This window comes from Balaenoptera acutorostrata, chromosome 11 (assembly GCF_949987535.1).
Source record: "Balaenoptera acutorostrata chromosome 11, mBalAcu1.1, whole genome shotgun sequence".
In the NCBI taxonomy this organism is placed as follows: Eukaryota; Metazoa; Chordata; class Mammalia; order Artiodactyla; family Balaenopteridae; genus Balaenoptera; species Balaenoptera acutorostrata.
In genome coordinates this window covers 85,378,016-85,394,445 of record NC_080074.1, presented here as the reverse complement: position 1 = coordinate 85,394,445, position 16,430 = coordinate 85,378,016, and the positions used below count along the sequence as shown (strand labels likewise).

Below are 16,430 nucleotides of genomic sequence, written 5' to 3'. Positions count from 1 at the left end.
AGTGGGCGAAGGATGAGAGCTCTGATGGACCGGCTGGCAGACGGGCTGGCTGGCGCTGGGGGCTCTGGGTGCCCGGTGCCCCGGCCTTGCGTAAGTTAGCCTTCTCTATGTGGGTGCGTGTTTATTTGCAGACACTTTATGGCAGGCATTTGCACTCATTACAGCAGTCAGGCAGGTGACATTAAGGGGAAGAGCGGGTTTGGTGTCAAGATGAGTGGTTAGGACCGTGGCAAATTAGAGAGCACGCGACTTACCTGAGGAGGGCGGTTACCCCCTGCCCCAGCTCCAGCTGGTTACTGCCCTTAGGACGTGTGGCGGAACCAGTGTTCGACAGATCTTCAGGTTTTTTTCAGAGAAGCCATATGTCTGGAATTTTGGGGGTGATTTCCATCCTTAAAAAAAGAAAACCACTACTTTGCCCCCCCCCCCAAAAAGCCCCACGAACTAGAAGGTGGCTTTGTGCTTTGCAGGTTTGATCACTGGCCTCCCGTTAGCTGGTGGGAGTGGGGCGGAGGCAGCACTGAGCTCCTAGGCTTGTGCGAGAGGGCTCCTTAGCTACCTGAGGAGCCTTTGCAGCCGCTGCCCGGGCTGAGCCAGGGCAAGGGCGGTACTTATAAATGTCCTCATTTAATTTTTGCACCACAGGGGATGTAAATGTTGGACTGTCAGGATTATCTCGTTGCAAGAATAATTTAAATTCAAGCTAATTTTTAAAAAAGATTCATGGAATGAGATATTTCAATTCAGTGAATTTTTTAGATGACGTAAATTCCTTTAAAACTCATTTTAAGAACGAAGGATATCAAACTGCCTACTTTAACAAACAGTATATTAAACATAATATTTGGGAGGGGGTGTTGAAGGACATTATTAGCATATTATCCTATAAATTTAGATTTTTGTCCAGTAGAAGATAAGCAGTGGATGAGCACTTTTTAATGTCTCTACGGGCAGTATAAGGAAATACTGAGGCAGTTGCTTTATTAAAAGACAAAAGATGTATATTGTTAGGGTGAATTCTGTCCTGGATCAGTCCTGCTTCACTCTTGTTTTGGCATAATAATAGGACCTTTTGTCCTGGATGATAAATTATTTGGTCACCCTATATAACATTAATGTGTTTTTTAGTTGCTGGTCCCTTTCTCATAACGGTGGAATGAGGCAAGGGTGCTGGATGGCTTTGCTGCTTCTTGTAAAATTAATCATTGAAGCAAAGGCGTCTTCACCTCAGAGTGACTCTGTCAGCCTTCCCTGAAGGATCTTTGCTGTTGCTGTCAGGGTTTTACTTGTCAACACCATTTAAAGCATGATTGATTATTTCTACATCGTAGCTTTCAAAGGCATCCTCCTTGTTAACTTTAACCTACTCTCACATCTGTATCACATTTAATTTGTGGTATGTGATGGCCGCATAGTCAAGGATCTATACTAAAAATTCTTCATAATCATCCTTAAAGGACACTTAGCAAAAGATAATAAAACATTGATTTTAGAAAAGCACATTTCTGGGCAAACATCTTTTATTGTATAAAATTGGAGATACTGGGTGCTGCTTTCTGGATGTATCACTTTTTTTCAGAAATCATTTTTATAGTGAATCACATGCTGAATAATATGATATCCCACATCTCTTTCAACTTGGAATAAATATATAGTAAGTATGTTAATCAAGTTTGTGAATGAAAAAGTTTGAAGATGTAGATAAAATCTGAAAATGACAGATTGAGAATTCAGAAAGATTTTAATGGCTTAAAATAAGGGCTGAAACATTAAAAGACTAAATTTAATGGGTCAGAATATGAATTTCTGCATTTAGATTCAAAATAATAGCAGTTATGCAAGTACAGGAATGAGGAAACTTATCTCAGCACAGCTCATATGCAGAAGACCTAAAGGGTTTTTTTGAACATGGGCTCAGTATAAGCTAATAGGAAGTATTGACTGTTTAAAAGCACACTCAGCCATAAAAAGAAATGAAATGGAGGTATTTGTAGTGAGGTGGATGGAGTTAGAGTCTGTCATACAGAGTGAAGTAAGTCAGAAAGAGAAAAACAAATACAGTATGCTAACACATATATATGGAATCTAAGGAAAAGAAAACAAAAAGGTCATGAAGAACCTAGTGGCAAGACGGGAATAAAGACACAGACCTACTAGAGAATGGACTTGAGGATATGGGGAGGGGGAAGGGTAAGCTGTGACAAAGTGAGAGAGTGGCATAGACATATATACACTACCAAACGTAAAATAGATAGCTAGTGGGAAGCAACCGCATAGCACAGGGAGATCAGCTCTGTGCTTTGTGACCACCTAGAGGGGTGGGATAGGGAGGGTGGGAGGGAGGGAGATGCAAGAGGGAAGAGATTGGGAACATATGTATATGTATAACTGATTAACTTTTTTATAAAGCAGAAACTAACACACCATTGTAAAGCAATTATACTCCAATAAAGATGTTAAAAAAATAAAAAATAAAATAAATAAATAAATAAAAAATAAATTAAAAAAATAAAAGTTAGCACAAACTTTCATTTCTGGTGGTTTGTGAGACTAGATCCTCTAAACTACTCTTCCACCACAAACTAAAAATAAAAATGCTAGGTAAATTGTATAAAATATGGCTTTAAATGGCGAGAAAGAAACATTGGCCTGAAAGTGAAAGTGAGAACTCAGAGAGGTAAGCAAAACATCCAATATGAGAACACGTGCTGAATTCAGCAAATGTGTGCTTTGATTTCCTTGGTCTCCTATTGCTTTGGAGACAGGAGACAAAGCGCAGAGTCCGTGCTAGGGAAAAAAGTGTAATAGAAGATGTCTCCACATAAATGCGGGACCACCTAAAGGCTACTTCCATAGTGTAGTGTTAAAACTAGAAATACTACTTTTCCCCTGACGTCCTCCCAGCCCCCAGCAACTCTAAGGAAAACTGCCTATCTGATATTTCATAACCAATAACCAACGTTCATGCAGGTTTACAGTCCTAATTCAGACCTACCTGGATGGGCCAAAAAAGGGGCAAATTCATATAGTTGTAAAGTGGTTCCAGCACAGTACCTCAAGGCAGAAGCAGGTGCAGATTCTTTCCGGAGGAATCTTGCTTTAACCCAGGCGTCAAAGAGTTCAAAATATATCACTACAAGAAAATTTAACTCAGAGTCAAAATCATAAAACAGACAAGTAAAGCAAAGTATCATGAATAGAACGAGCCAAAATAGTAGGAACAGAATTAGACACGTAGTGATCTCAGATAGAGTTGTCAGACAGAGAATGTAGAATAACTTTGTCTTAAAGAAATGAGAAGGTTAAAAATGTGAGTAAATAGCAAGTGAATATAAAAACGACAAAGGAGGTCTGAAAAAACTAAATAGAGCTTTGAGCAATTAAATATATAATTGGAATTTAAAAATCAACGAACAAGCTTAATGGTAAATTTGACATAGGCAAAGAGAGAATTAGTCAACTGTAAGACAGTGCTGAGCTTTTCGACTGTGACCTATAGTAAGGAATTCATTTACTGACGTGCATACATATGACACATGTGTGTAATTTAAGCCAAAGTTTTGAGAAACCGATCATATCCTCCTAAGGGTAGTGTTCTGTGCTATTTTTTTCTTTCTAATTTACTCTTTTTCATTAAAAAAAAAAAAGTTGGATTTAATCTAGGAAATGTTATGAACCACAATGGTCATGACCAAAGTTTTGAAGATAACTGATTTTAATAAAGTTGAAAATATGGATACTCTACAACCTAGCATATGGCCACCACTGTTCATAGACAAAACATCGATTGTATAAAACATAACTATGGTGTGGTGTTTTTTTTTTTTGTTTTTTTTTTTTTGACCTCGTTGCGCGGCTTGTGGGGATCTTAGTTTCCCAACCAGGGACTGAATCCAGGTCCTCAGCAGTGAAAGTGCGGAGTCCTAACCACTGGACCGCCAGGGAATTCCCTACGGTGTGGTTTATACAGTGGAGTACTGTAGGACTGGGGTGATACTGAAAAGGATGAACAACCAGTACAGCATGGGCTCCACCCCATCAGAGTGGATACTGCCGGGAAACAGCCAGCCTCAGCCCACACCTGTGCCTGTCGGCCCTTTGCCCAGCTTTGAAAAATGAATGCATAACTGATTCAGACATCAACATAATGTTGAGTGGAAAAAGCAGGTTGCAAAAAGATCATATATAGTCTGATTCCATTTATATGAGGTTCAGAGATTTGAGCAAACTAAATAGTATATTGTTCAGGGATACAAACATGTGATTAGACTGTTTTTTAAAAGGCAAGTGTACACACAGAATTTAGGAGAGTTATTACCTGTTAGCAGAGGATGAGGGAGTGGATAAGGAAGAGTCAAAAGGAGCTTCAGAGGTATTAGTAATTTAGTTTTTCTTTGTAAAATTGGTTGTGGATACACGAGTGTTCCTTTGTAATTCTTTATATTTTGTACCTGTTTAACATTCAGTGAAAATAATTTAATTTTAAAAAAAGCCAAGGAGGGATCAACACAGGTAATAAATCTTTTGTGCTGATCAGGCCATTTTGGGAAAGGCAGCTTTAGTTTTGGGGGCCAAATTTTATGAACATTAACAAACTGGAATATGTCCAGAGGAAAACATCCACGGTAGTGGTATAAACCTGGTCTTGAGCCTTTCATTTTTCAGATGCAGATCACGTGGGTTCTGAGTGTGAGGAGTTTTGATTTCCCCCAGTCTGTTGGCTGGTAGAAGTGGGACGTGAACTCTGGTCTGTAAACTCTCAGGGTAATGTGCTTTTGCTGCACTGTGCAGAAAGGCGTTCCAAAAAAAAAGTCCCACAGTTGTTCTGTAGTTTGCTAAAGGTTTTGTGTTTTCCTGTCAAATGCTGTAACTGTAGACCCTGTGGCATGTTATAATATACCAAATAACAGCTCAGAAACGGGATCTTTCATTGCTGGGTCAGGCAAGCCCTCTGCCGTCCATAGCTCCTGAGGGCAGCTCTAGACTCAGGTTGTGTCCGTCGCAGGGACACACATGCGGGTAATTTAGTTTGGTGCCTTTTGGGGGAGAGGCAGGCTCAGTCCAGGGGTTGCTCTTTGGCTGTGCAGGGAATCAGTTTGACCAGGGCCTTAGCTAGATTAAAAACATGGAGGGCTGGGCAGATTGTGGCCTTTGTCTAGGTAATGATTACTTGAAGTAAAGGAGTAAATTAGCAATTACTGAGTGTCTGCAATGTGCCAGCTGTTGTTGGGCATTTAAGACAATTTTTTTAGAGCAGTTTTAGGTTTGCAGTAAAACTAAGGGGGAGTTAAGATTTCCCATTTACCCGCTGCCCCCCTCACACGCATTAACCTCCCCATTATCAACATTCCTCACCAGAGTGGTACATTTGTTACAACTGATTAACCTACAATAACACATCTTTATCACCCAAAGCCGGTAGTTTACATTACAGTTCACGTTTGGTATTGTACATTCTGTCTGTTTGGACAGACGTATCCAAATGACATACAAATAATGATATGTATCCACCGTTACAGCCTCATACAAAGTATTTTCACTGCCCTAAAAATCGTCTGTGCTCTGCCTGTTCATCCCTCCCTCTCTCCTAACCCCTGGCATCTCCTAATCTTTTTACTGTCTCCATAGTTTTGCCTTTTCTTCAATGTCATATACTTGGAATTATACAGTGTATAGCCTTTTCAGATTGGCTCTTTCACTTAGTAATAGGCATTTATGTTTCTTCTGTGTCTTTTCATGGCTCATTAGCTCATTTCTTTTTAGTGCTGAATAATATTCCATTGTCTGGATGTCGTTTATTTATCCGTTCATCTATTGGAGGACGTCGTGGTTGCTTTCAAGTTTTGGCAGTTATGAATAAAGCTGCTGCAAATATCCACGTGCAGGTTTTGTGTGGACATAAGTTTTTAACTCCTTTGGGTAAATACCAAGGAGAGCAGTTGCTGGACTGTATGGTAAGAGTATGTCTAGTTTTGAAGAAACCACCAAACTGGCTTCCAGAGTGACTGTGTCACCTTGCATTCCACCAGCAATGAATGAGTTCCTGCTGCTCCACAGTCTTACCATCATCTGGTGTTGTCAGTGTTCCGGATTTGGGCCATTCTAATAGGTGTGTAGTGGATCCCATTGTATTAATTTGCATCTCCCTGATGACATATGCTGTCGAGCATCTTTTCATACGTTTGTTAGTCATTTTCACATAAAAGTATTCTGTTCCATTGGGAAGAAAGTGGCCTTACCCCATCTTATTGATGTGGAACTTAGGGAAGGATGGCTGAAATCGGTATTTGGGGGAGAGAAAGCCTTCCTGTCAGGAGAGCCAGCTGCCAAGTCCTGGCTAGAGGCAGTGTTTGGGGGAGGTTAGGAGCACAGACTGCAGTAGCAGGGCTGGGCACATGTACAGACGCTCTGCTGTTTGCTGGCCGGGGGACCTGGGTCGTAAGTTATCTAACTACCTCAAGTCTCTTGCCTCATCAGAAAACGAGGGATTGTTACGAGAAGTAAATGAATTAATATGCATAAAGTACTTAGAACAGTGGCCTGGCACATAGAAAAGGCTATAAACTGAAGCGTTTAGAGAAATGTTTTCCTAACTCTGGCTTATGGCAAGCAGTTCTGCTGGTCTCTGCGGCCCTGTAGCAGAGCCTGCCCTCAGTCTGAAAGGGGTGAGGTAGCTACATCCAGTCTGGTTTCTCCAGCATCCCATGTTGGGTTCTCCCCGCACCGAGAAGGTAGGAGTGGCCTTGATGATTTACATACGTCAGATCATCCTCCTCCAGGATCCTGCGTCTTCCAGGGCCGATGAGATGTTGCCAATTAAAAGACAACACAGCTGCACTTAGTCCTAAGAGGTTGCTCTGCAGATGAGAAACCGAGGCTCAAGGAGGTTATGACTGCTCCAAAGTCGCTTCAGCAGAGCTGGGATTAGGACGTGGTCTGTGCTACCTCCAGAACGTGTAGAGGACAAGGCCAGTTTTCTCTGTGGAGCCGTGATCCACAGTGCGGATGACCTCATGTTTCTTGGGTCAGCTGGACCATTGAGACTCCTGGGTTCCACATGCCCTTTGGGGCCTACGAGGTGCAGGCTGTGCCGGCTTCTGAGTCACGCCAGGGCAACTTGCCTCCTCTGCGAGTACCTCTGCTGCCCGCTCCTCTTAACCCAGTTTCTTTCTAAATTGTGCGGAGATTAGACATCCATTGGCTTCTTCCGTGAGTTTCCCTCGTGCCTGACCTATCGTATCCTGTGGTCATTGGCTTCTCACGATCCTGATGAAGTTCTTTGTTACTTGCTGCCACTTCTCTTGGCTTTAATAATTTTCCCTTCTTTACTGCCTTTTCCCCCCTTGTGACCCTTGTATGTTTCTGCCATTTTTCCTGTACCTGGGGGTCCATCACTAGGCAGTGAGCTGGTACGAAGTGGAACATGGTATGAACCGAATCAACGATATGTCATGTGATCTGTGCAGTCTTGCCTCTCAGCTTTCTTTTGATGAGCCTGGAGCCAAAGAGGACATTATTAACACAGCATTACAGTCAATACCATATGCTTTCAGCAAGGGGAGAGAGTACACCAGAAATGGACCAAAAACTGTGGGAGACTGTAATTCCAGAAATGATCTAAGGGCATCCCTTCCTTAAAACACTAAGGCAGGAAATGATAAGATTTCAGAAATAGGTAAAGTGTGATCTGAACAAGTGCCTGGCATAAGTAGTGTTTAAACATAAAGATGCTCTTTTCTTCAGCTTAAGGTAGCTTTGTTGCTTATGCTTTTCTTTTCACTGAAATGAATACATTTATTCAAGATTAACATAATATTGAAATAGTGCAATTTAGGAAATTAGATAATTGTTTAAAGCATGCTTGAACATGCCAACATACTACAGTAATTTTCAATTTTAATAGTAGAATATTCCTTGCTCTCTATTTTTTGCCTTTTAAACATATGCTAAAAATTTTCTACCAACTCTCGTTTTAAATGGAGAATGAAAATCATTGTCACTTGAAATTGGTGTTATTTAAAAAAGAAATCCCTCATATTTGAACTCACTCTTCTTTATGGCAGGGTCTCTTTAAAATTAGTTCTTTTGAGACCATTAGGAAAAAAAATGGGAGAAAGTTGAAAACGTCCATGCCGAGAACCTTATAGTCAGAACTGTCGGGTCTTTAAAAGCAGTCTTGGGACTTTTCTTGTTGTTTGGTAACAGTATTGAATAGATGGTTAATTGATAGCAATAAAGCTGGATAATCAAATCTGATAAGCTAAGAAGAGGTTAACTAGAGCAATCTGTAGTATTTAGAAAAATTTCCAGGGTGATTGGGGAGTGGTGGCTGAAATCAACATTTGAGATTTCATTTGTGTTAATACAAAAATAAAAAGCCACAAGTTTGTTTGCTAATTAACAATTGTTTTCTTTCATTTAAAAAATAACCCCCCTCCCGCCTACCCCCCACCCTGATCCAGTCCTTCCTTGTAGGGAGAAAAGGAAGAGAGAAATTTGTCAGCCAGCTGCCTGCATTGCCACCTCAGGAAATAGCATGTCAAATTCCTGCTTTCTCTAGACCCTCCTCCTGGCCTTCCCTTCATCCTCGTTTATTGAGTGTGCCAGATTTGGTGCTAGGTGCTGGGACTATAAAGAAGAAATGAGACATAATTCCATGGTGCAGTAGGGGAGTGGGTCTAACAACACAGAACAGCGTGGAAACATCCGAAGAATCCTTTCAGTACGTTTAGAGAAATTGTATCTGCTGAAGGGCTGTTCACAACCTTATCGGGGTTTTGTTGTGTTTTTTAATCTTTGTAGTTTACTTCATTTAAGTTAAAAGCCAGTTAACTTCTTTGAGTTTTTCCCAATCTCAGAAGGCAGCTCTTTCAGAGGGGTATAGCGATTCCGCCTAAATTCTTCTGCAAACTCACTGTGCCTTTGCAGAGCCTTGTACTTTCTGAGCAGCAGTAAAGACAGCTTTATGATGTCTCCTTTGCAGAAGGAGCCTGCGTCTGCTTCCTTTTCTATTCTTCAGGTCTTTTCCCTTCCTAACATTTCTATCAGTTTGAAGTTTTCTCTTAAAACTTTGGCCCAGCCATGTGCTCTGTCCTAATCACTGGACCACACCAAGGATCATACTGTTCCTTTCTTTAATATGTCCCAGTATCACATTTGTCTGATAAGTGTTCTATAGGGAAACACAGCTTCTGTTGGTGTGGTTATGTTTGTCATTTAATCTATATGCATTTAACAGTGTTTTTGGGTTTTGGCCAACTCCAATTGGAGTAAAAGATCTTCAGTAAAGACACCTAGATAATTTGGTGAATACTTTATCCAAACTCTGTTGTTCATCTTCTGAAAACAACTCTCTGGTGTGTGGGATATGAACATGTTATCCAGGGGAAAGTAATCATTGGATAGCTTGTCTGGTAAAGTTTATAAAATGCATTTCGCAAATTGACCTAAAGAAAAATGATTGCTCGTCTATTTAAAAAAGAATTGATCATGTCCTTTGCTTGTCGTATCCTTCTCCTTTGTTATTCTTCTGAGTTCCTGTATGGCATTTAATAACAAATCAGAAGACTAAAATAACAAGGATGCATTTGAATTCCTGTGGTTTATGGATCAGTTTATTAGGCCAGAAAGGGAAGGGGCAATAGAGTGTGAACACTTATTGGGACCTGCTTGGGTTATGTGAACTAACCTGGGATGGGAGTCTGGTAGGAAAAAGCAGGATCTTTGAAATCAAGTGCACCTGAGTTCAAATCAGGGCTCCACCACTTACTAGCTGTGTGAACCTGGAAAGGTACCAAATCTTTCTGAAATCTTAGTTTCCTCATCTGCCAAATGGGGACTGTAGGATTTACCCTCACAGAGTTGTGAATAGTGGCTGGATTGTACAGTGTGTGGCCAGGCACTTATTTACTGTGTGCCTACTATTACTTCTAAAAAGGCAGGGACTGTGTTCAAATCAAGTCATCTAATCTTTCTGAATCTCAGCTTTGTCATCTGGGGACTTCTAACATATTAATATGAAAAAGCTCAGAAAATTTACAGCATAATACAAGTATAATGACTTATTTCATAAAGGCTCCCTGAATACGCACCAGGATATGAACTCTACTATAGGTTTTCTTTTTCAAGTCTCTTTGGTGCTTCCAAAACATTTATTTGGTATTATTATTACTAGATATTAGTTACATCTCACAAATATTGCACAGTTGATAGAAAGGAATACATATCTTATTTACCTTTATAATTTCTCCTGTGTTTTAAATATAGTAAGGGCTTAGTAAATGTTTATTAAAAGTGAATTTTTTTTTTGTTATTACCATTGCCCTCTGCTTTACAAACTAATGTAGCTGATAGCATCATAATGGATTCATTTCCACTGAAAATCTACCTCATTGTCTCTGTAGTCATTTTATGGTTTTAACATTACATATGGAATATGTAAAACCCAAGATACTTTTCTTATTACCATCGTATGTTGCTCTTAGCAGAGCTGAATTATATTCAGAGATGTACGATATCTGTGAGTTTTGGTATCGAAGAAGAAAAAAAAAACTTTGTTCCTACCCTTCTTTCCAATTTTTGTATTTGTGGTTTTAATTTTTGTGAATACTTATGAAAATGTGCTATCGCATTTTATTTACAGTTGGATATTTAGAGTTGAATATTTAGATGGTTTTCTCTTCTCAATAAGAAAGAAATGTGCTTTTTGAACTTTTCTGGCATCTTGGAGAGTAGAGAGTAGCTTCCTCCAAACCTTTAGGCTTTTTCTTATATCACCCGTGAGACTTGAACAGCCAGAGCAATAAACTCTTTTCTGGTTTCTACAGTAATAAAAATGACCCTATTGTCCATTGATTATCCATCCTGGTGGGCCTAGTTTGGAGGAAGAGAATATATCCAACAATTAATCAGCAGTCATTAAGAGACATCTACAAGCAAATGAAGGGCCTGCATTCTTTACTGATGAAAAAAAAAGAAAGAAAAAAAGGCAACACCTCTTGAAACTGGAATTTACTTTGCTCTTGAGTTGTTCTTAATCATTCTGTTTTTCTTGTGCTCAGTGTATAGGAGTTGCAATAACCTGATATTGTGTTCATTTACGTCACCAGCTTCTGTCTGCATTCTTATAAACTAATTTAAATAAAGGCTGTGTGGGTGACAGTAGAAATATTGTCTATAGCTGCAAACAAGTTGCCCTGAACTTAGGGACTTAAAACAATAAACATTTTTAATCTCACCTAGGTTCTCTGGATTAGAAATCCAGGAATGTCCTAGGTGGCCAGCTCTGGCTCAGGATCTTTCATAAGGTTGCAGCCCAGATTTCCTCCCGTGTTGTAAGTAGTCCACAGGAAGTCTTGACTGGGGCTAGAAGATCCACTCCCAAGGTGGTTTGCTCACAAGCCTGGCAAATTTGAACTGTTTATTGGCAGGAGGCCTCTCTGTTCCTTACCACGTGGATTTCTCCATAGGGCTGCTTGAATGTCTGTATAACATAAATAAGTGATCAAAGAGAGCAACATGGAAGCTGCGTTGTCTTTTATGACCTAGTCTGGAAGTCACACATCATTTCCACAATATCCTACTGGCTCTACAAGTTAACTCCGCTCATGTGGGAGGAGAATACACAAGGATACGAAGACCAGGAGGCAGGGATATTTGGGGGTTATCTGGGAGGCTGGCTACCAAAGTAGGAGAATGTCTGATCCTTACACATATTTAGAGGTGTCCAGTGGATGTTTAAATAACCTTAATTTTAACTTTAACAAAAATAATATAATTATTGGAATGTAGAGGTTTCCAATTTTTATCCCTTTTTCCCCAAATTGCACATGTTGGTATAAGTTGATTATTGGTCCATTTCAATTGCTTATATAATAGATACCTATTTTTCAGAGATGTAGTCATAGAATTATATCTAGGTAAAAGAAATCGTTTAGCTAGGCAGGGCTTTCACTGATGATAAGCTCAGCACCTCTCAACAACCCGTTACCATTCTGTAAAACCCTCTGAATTCCTCAAGCCCTCAGTTGACATTTACTGAGCACCTCTGATGTGCTAGGCAGTATCAGTGCAAAAGGTCTCTGCCCTCAAGCAGAGCCAACAGTTTGTTATAATCTGTGCTAAATATTACAGTAGGGATACATAGTGGAGATGGTGAGGTCGGTTGTTGAAGGTCATGGGCTCTGAAGGTCGGTTTGCCTGAGTTCAGCTCCTGGCTCCCCTACTTACTAGCTGTATGACCTTGGACCAGTTATTGAACCTTTCTATCGAGTTTTCTCTCCTGGTCTTCCCTTCTTACAGCCTGCCCGCCTCATCAGGCTGTGAGGATTTAGGAAGCAGTGCCAGTGAGTAGCGTTAGCCAGCCACTTGGGAGTACCTGGAATGATCAGTTTGGATGGGGGAAGGTTCCAGGCGCTGGGAGACTTTTGGGTAGTCTCTTGGAGGGTGAGTTGGTGGGGCCTCGGCACGGGACACCAGCATGAAGGAGGGCTAGAGGCCGAGAGGCTGAGCCATGGGTGAGGCTGGGCATGTCATGTGGTGGCTTCGGGAGGGTGTCTGGAAATGAGCTAGCGGCATCCTCTGCGAGGACGCAGAGAGGCTCATGTAGAGCACCGGGACGTGGTCCACTCTCTGAGAGCACCCCAGTTTAAATCTCAGCTTTCTTACCGCCTCTGTGAGTACTCTCAACAGTTGCCAGATCTTATGTCTGTATTTGCAGTGAGGAAAATATTGTCACTACAGTTACGGGCCAAACAAAAGAAGTTTGAACTTCTTTGGTGGAGGCTTTTAAAAACAGTAGAATGATAGGATTTGCTCTTTTCTTGTTTGCTTTTTTAAAGTGGTCTGGCTGAAGGGTGGACGATGGGTTGAATAGTTAGGATGGTTGCAGTAATTGGTGGGGAGACGACTGAGACCTCACTGGGGACCAGAGAGGTGAGGAGCGGTCTATCAGAGCTGAGTGCTGAGGACTGAGGCCTTCCTGTCTGGTTTGGCATTTCCCACCTTCCCAGGCCACCGGCAGGACTGGGACACGTGCCATCCTATCCTAAAGAGCCTCGACTCATCCAGAATTTTACAGTTATAAAGATCTGAAAAGGAGAGATTTTAATGTCAGCATATATGTAAGTTAGTGTCATTTTGAACTATATATGAGGGAATAAGCACCGTAATCATCTTGGCCTTTAAGTGTCTGACTCTAGTAGTGATAACGTTATTTTATGGACAAAAGAAGATAACGATTATGTCAATTCCAGAAACTACTTTTCAGGTGCCCACTTCCCATTTCCAAAAAACTTTCTTGAAAACAAAATTAAAAAGAGTGGTGAGGCTTTAAAGAAGAAAAGATGGGTAGGAAAAGAAATTTTGAATTCGATAAATAAGAATCCCTTTGCCAACCAAACTGGATTCCAGATAGCTTCTAGGCCCGAGGTGGGAATCAGCGTGGTTGGTCTATTTCGCCTCTTCTCACATGGTTCTGAATTCGTCACCCAGTCCTCTCTCCCAGCAGAGTTGACCCTTCCTCACGTTTTGGATGATATAATGGTCCGTGGACAGGCTCTTTTACCAAAGGTGCATCAGCTTCAAATGTGTGTCTGTCTTCTAGCTTCTTTAGGAGGTAGGTCTAGTTGAAGCCAGATGGCTCTAACCCATCTGATAGAAGAGGATGAAACAGGAATTCTATGGTATCTAGTTGGCTTAAAGCCTATTCATTTTCATTAGAAAAATATTTTAATGTGACTGCTACTCTCTCTCTTTTAAAACTTGGAAGCACACACTAATGCACTTTTGCACCTGCAGCTATAACACCACAGAAAAAGTAATCTGGAAATGAATGGCATTTTTATAACAACTATTAACTTATATGAAGTACTTGTCTAGTAACCAGATTTGGAAACAGTGTCTCCATCCAGGGCTGTAGAAGCTGAGCAGGGAGAACCCGGCTCTGGAAGGGAAAACTTTGGACTGACTTCCTGCTTCCTCAGTTGTATTTGAAATGTATATATGTATATATTTTTCTTTCTTTTTTTTTTTCCGAAACAGCACATCAAAACTTTTTGTTACAATTCAACATGCTGTTCTAACAGTGCTGTGGCCAAGTCACCCAACGTTTTCTTCACTTTCCTTCCACACAAGTTAATTTGTTTCACAAAGTGAACTAAAGTATATTCAAGTCATTCAAATGCAAGCTACATAGATTCCTTATAAGTTACTGTATTAAGGTAGAAAAGAGATGCAAGAAAAAAAGACATCACAGAATTTATAGGTTATCAAAATATTGGTGCACAGTCTTTCCCAAGCTGCTTCATAATGATCCTAAAATTACCAGCAAGAAAAAATAGTACAAGAATAAGGTTTATGGCTCCTTCAACTCTGTGTCTGTCATAATAATACCTGTAATACTTATTGTTGTAATAATTCTCATAATTATCCTCAGAAGACTTCCCTGGTGACACAGTGGTTAAGAACCCGCCTGCCAATGCAGGGGACATGGGTTTGAGCCCTGGTCCAGGAAGATCCCACATACCACGGAGCAGCTAAGCCCATGCACCACAACTGCTGAGATTGCGCTCTACAACCCACAAGCCACAACTACTGAGCCCGTGCGCCACAACTACTGAAGCCCACGTGCCTAGAGCCCGTGCTCCGCAATAAGAGAAGCCACTGCAATGAGAAGCCCGTGCACCACAATGAAGAGTAGCCCCCTGCTCGCCGCAACTAGAGAAAGCCCGCGCGCAGCAACGAAGGCCCAATGCAACCAAAAATAATTAATTAATTAATTAATTAATTAAAAAAAAATTATCCTCAGAAGGATCTCTACGAAACCGGCAAAAACGACAGCTACATCTAAATCTTTGCTCTCTTGATCGAGTCTCAGTGTCATTCTGCTGTCGTTCTCTTTGAGAGTCAGACCAAGGAACTCCTTTGCCATAGCGTTTTTTAATAGATTGGATCAGCCCCTCCGTCTTATCTCTCCGATCAGTTAACACGGTCCTCACCCCTCTCCTATAGCGTATGTTTTCACCAAGTAACCGCCCAGTTGGTGGAGGTAGACATTCTGGTAGAATGAATGACAATTTGGTACTAGGGTTGAGCGTCAAGTTACAGAGGTTCTTTATTAACACTTCAGACATAGGTTGAGAGGCAACTGGAATTGCCTGGGAGTTTTCATCAATGGACATTTGAGGAGACTCCAGGAGCCAGGTTGGGTTAACCTCAGATGAATCCATTGGGAGTCTTGTCACAGCTTGAAGCTCCTCCTAGACCTTTGGGTTCCAGTGGAAGGTGATGCTTTAGACTCAAATTGCTACAAAGTAGCCTGGAAGAACTATAGAGTTAAGAAAGAGGGAGAAAAATCCAAGCTGACACACCATGGTGAGAGAAGAATCCAACCAATGTATATATTTTCTGATAGCTTGCATCAGATTTGGGGTCCACCAGTTCTTTCTCCTTACATTATTTTTTTTTTTTTTTAGTATTTATTTATTTGATTGTGCCGGGTCTTAGTTGTGGCTCGCAGGCTCCTTAGTTGTGGCATGTGGACTCTTAGTTGTGGCATGCATGTGGGATCTAGTTCCCTGACCGGGGATCAAACCCAGGCCCCCTGCATTGGGAACATGGAGTCTTAACCACTGCGCCACCAGGGAAATCCCCTTATGCTATTTCTGATTTGATATTTCATGTTATTTCATAGCTAAGAACTTAAGGATTGTTAACTTTTGGGGGTGGTATTTCCTATTCATAATAAAAGTAGTTCAGTGTCTTGGTATATTAAAAAAATATGGTTAATGGAAGATGGTCTTGTTACTAAAGTAAACCTTTCTATAAATAAATGCAGAAACATCTGCATTAAGGGCATAGTCTGAATGTGGCAGACATAAGAATTGCGTCAATTCCTGTCTTGTGGCCAAGATTTCTTTCTTCGGCTTTCTTTATAACTAATGTCATGGCAGAGTTTCACATTCTCACAGTATCATGCAATAGAATGGTCAAAAGAACTGGTGCCAAGTTACCCTCTTTCTTAGGTTAGCCAATGGTTGTCAGTTGTACTCACCAAGGAAGAATGCGGCATGTTTTTGTTTTTGTTTTTTAAGACTGAAAACCTGAGTTCTCTTCAACTTCAACTTCATTTTTAGGCCCTGGCTTTAGGCAATTTTCCAAATGTCTAACTGCTAAACTGCTTTCAAGAAATTATTGTGGTATTGCAGGGAACTTTGGTCAGGAGAAAAAGAAGGCACAAAGTCTTTCCTAGAACACCATGGGCCCATCAAATGACCTTTTAAAGAAACAACTGAAATTCCTTTTTCAAAGGCACAAAAATACTAATTCAAACCAAACCAAACAAATCTACCCCACAAGTACTGCAATTCAAATGACTAGCGGAGAGGGCCCAAGAGGGGAGGAAAAATTCTGTTTGGAAAAACCATTTGAAA

General features: G+C 40.8%; 2 protein-coding genes across 2 annotated transcripts in view; one reads left to right on the top strand and one right to left on the bottom strand.

Moving 5' to 3' along the window:
* RASSF8 (Ras association domain family member 8) overlaps positions 1-16,430 on the top strand; it is a 128,911-nt gene that overhangs the window by 24,855 nt on the left and 87,626 nt on the right. The window lies entirely within an intron of this gene.
* Positions 12,949-15,227, bottom strand: LOC130709291 (developmental pluripotency-associated protein 3-like). Its single transcript, XM_057557558.1, has 3 exons — positions 14,810-15,227; positions 14,324-14,437; positions 12,949-13,088 (listed from the first exon to the last, which is right to left on the bottom strand). Exons 1-3 carry the CDS (start codon positions 15,225-15,227, stop codon positions 12,949-12,951), a joined length of 672 nt encoding a protein of 223 aa, XP_057413541.1.

Excerpts from the sequence above, each read along its gene's own strand:
- LOC130709291 (XM_057557558.1), bottom strand. The coding sequence starts at position 15,227 with ATGGATTCATCTGAGGTTAACCCAACCTGGCTCCTGGAGTCTCCTCAA. Across the intron at positions 14,438-14,809 it reads TTGCCGGTTTCGTAGAGATC|CTTCTGAGGATAATTATGAG; the intron begins CTTCTGAGGATA and ends CACCAGGGAAGT. Across the intron at positions 13,089-14,323 it reads TGTACTATTTTTTCTTGCTG|ATCTTTATAACTGTAAAATT; the intron begins GTAATTTTAGGA and ends TCTCCTTTTCAG.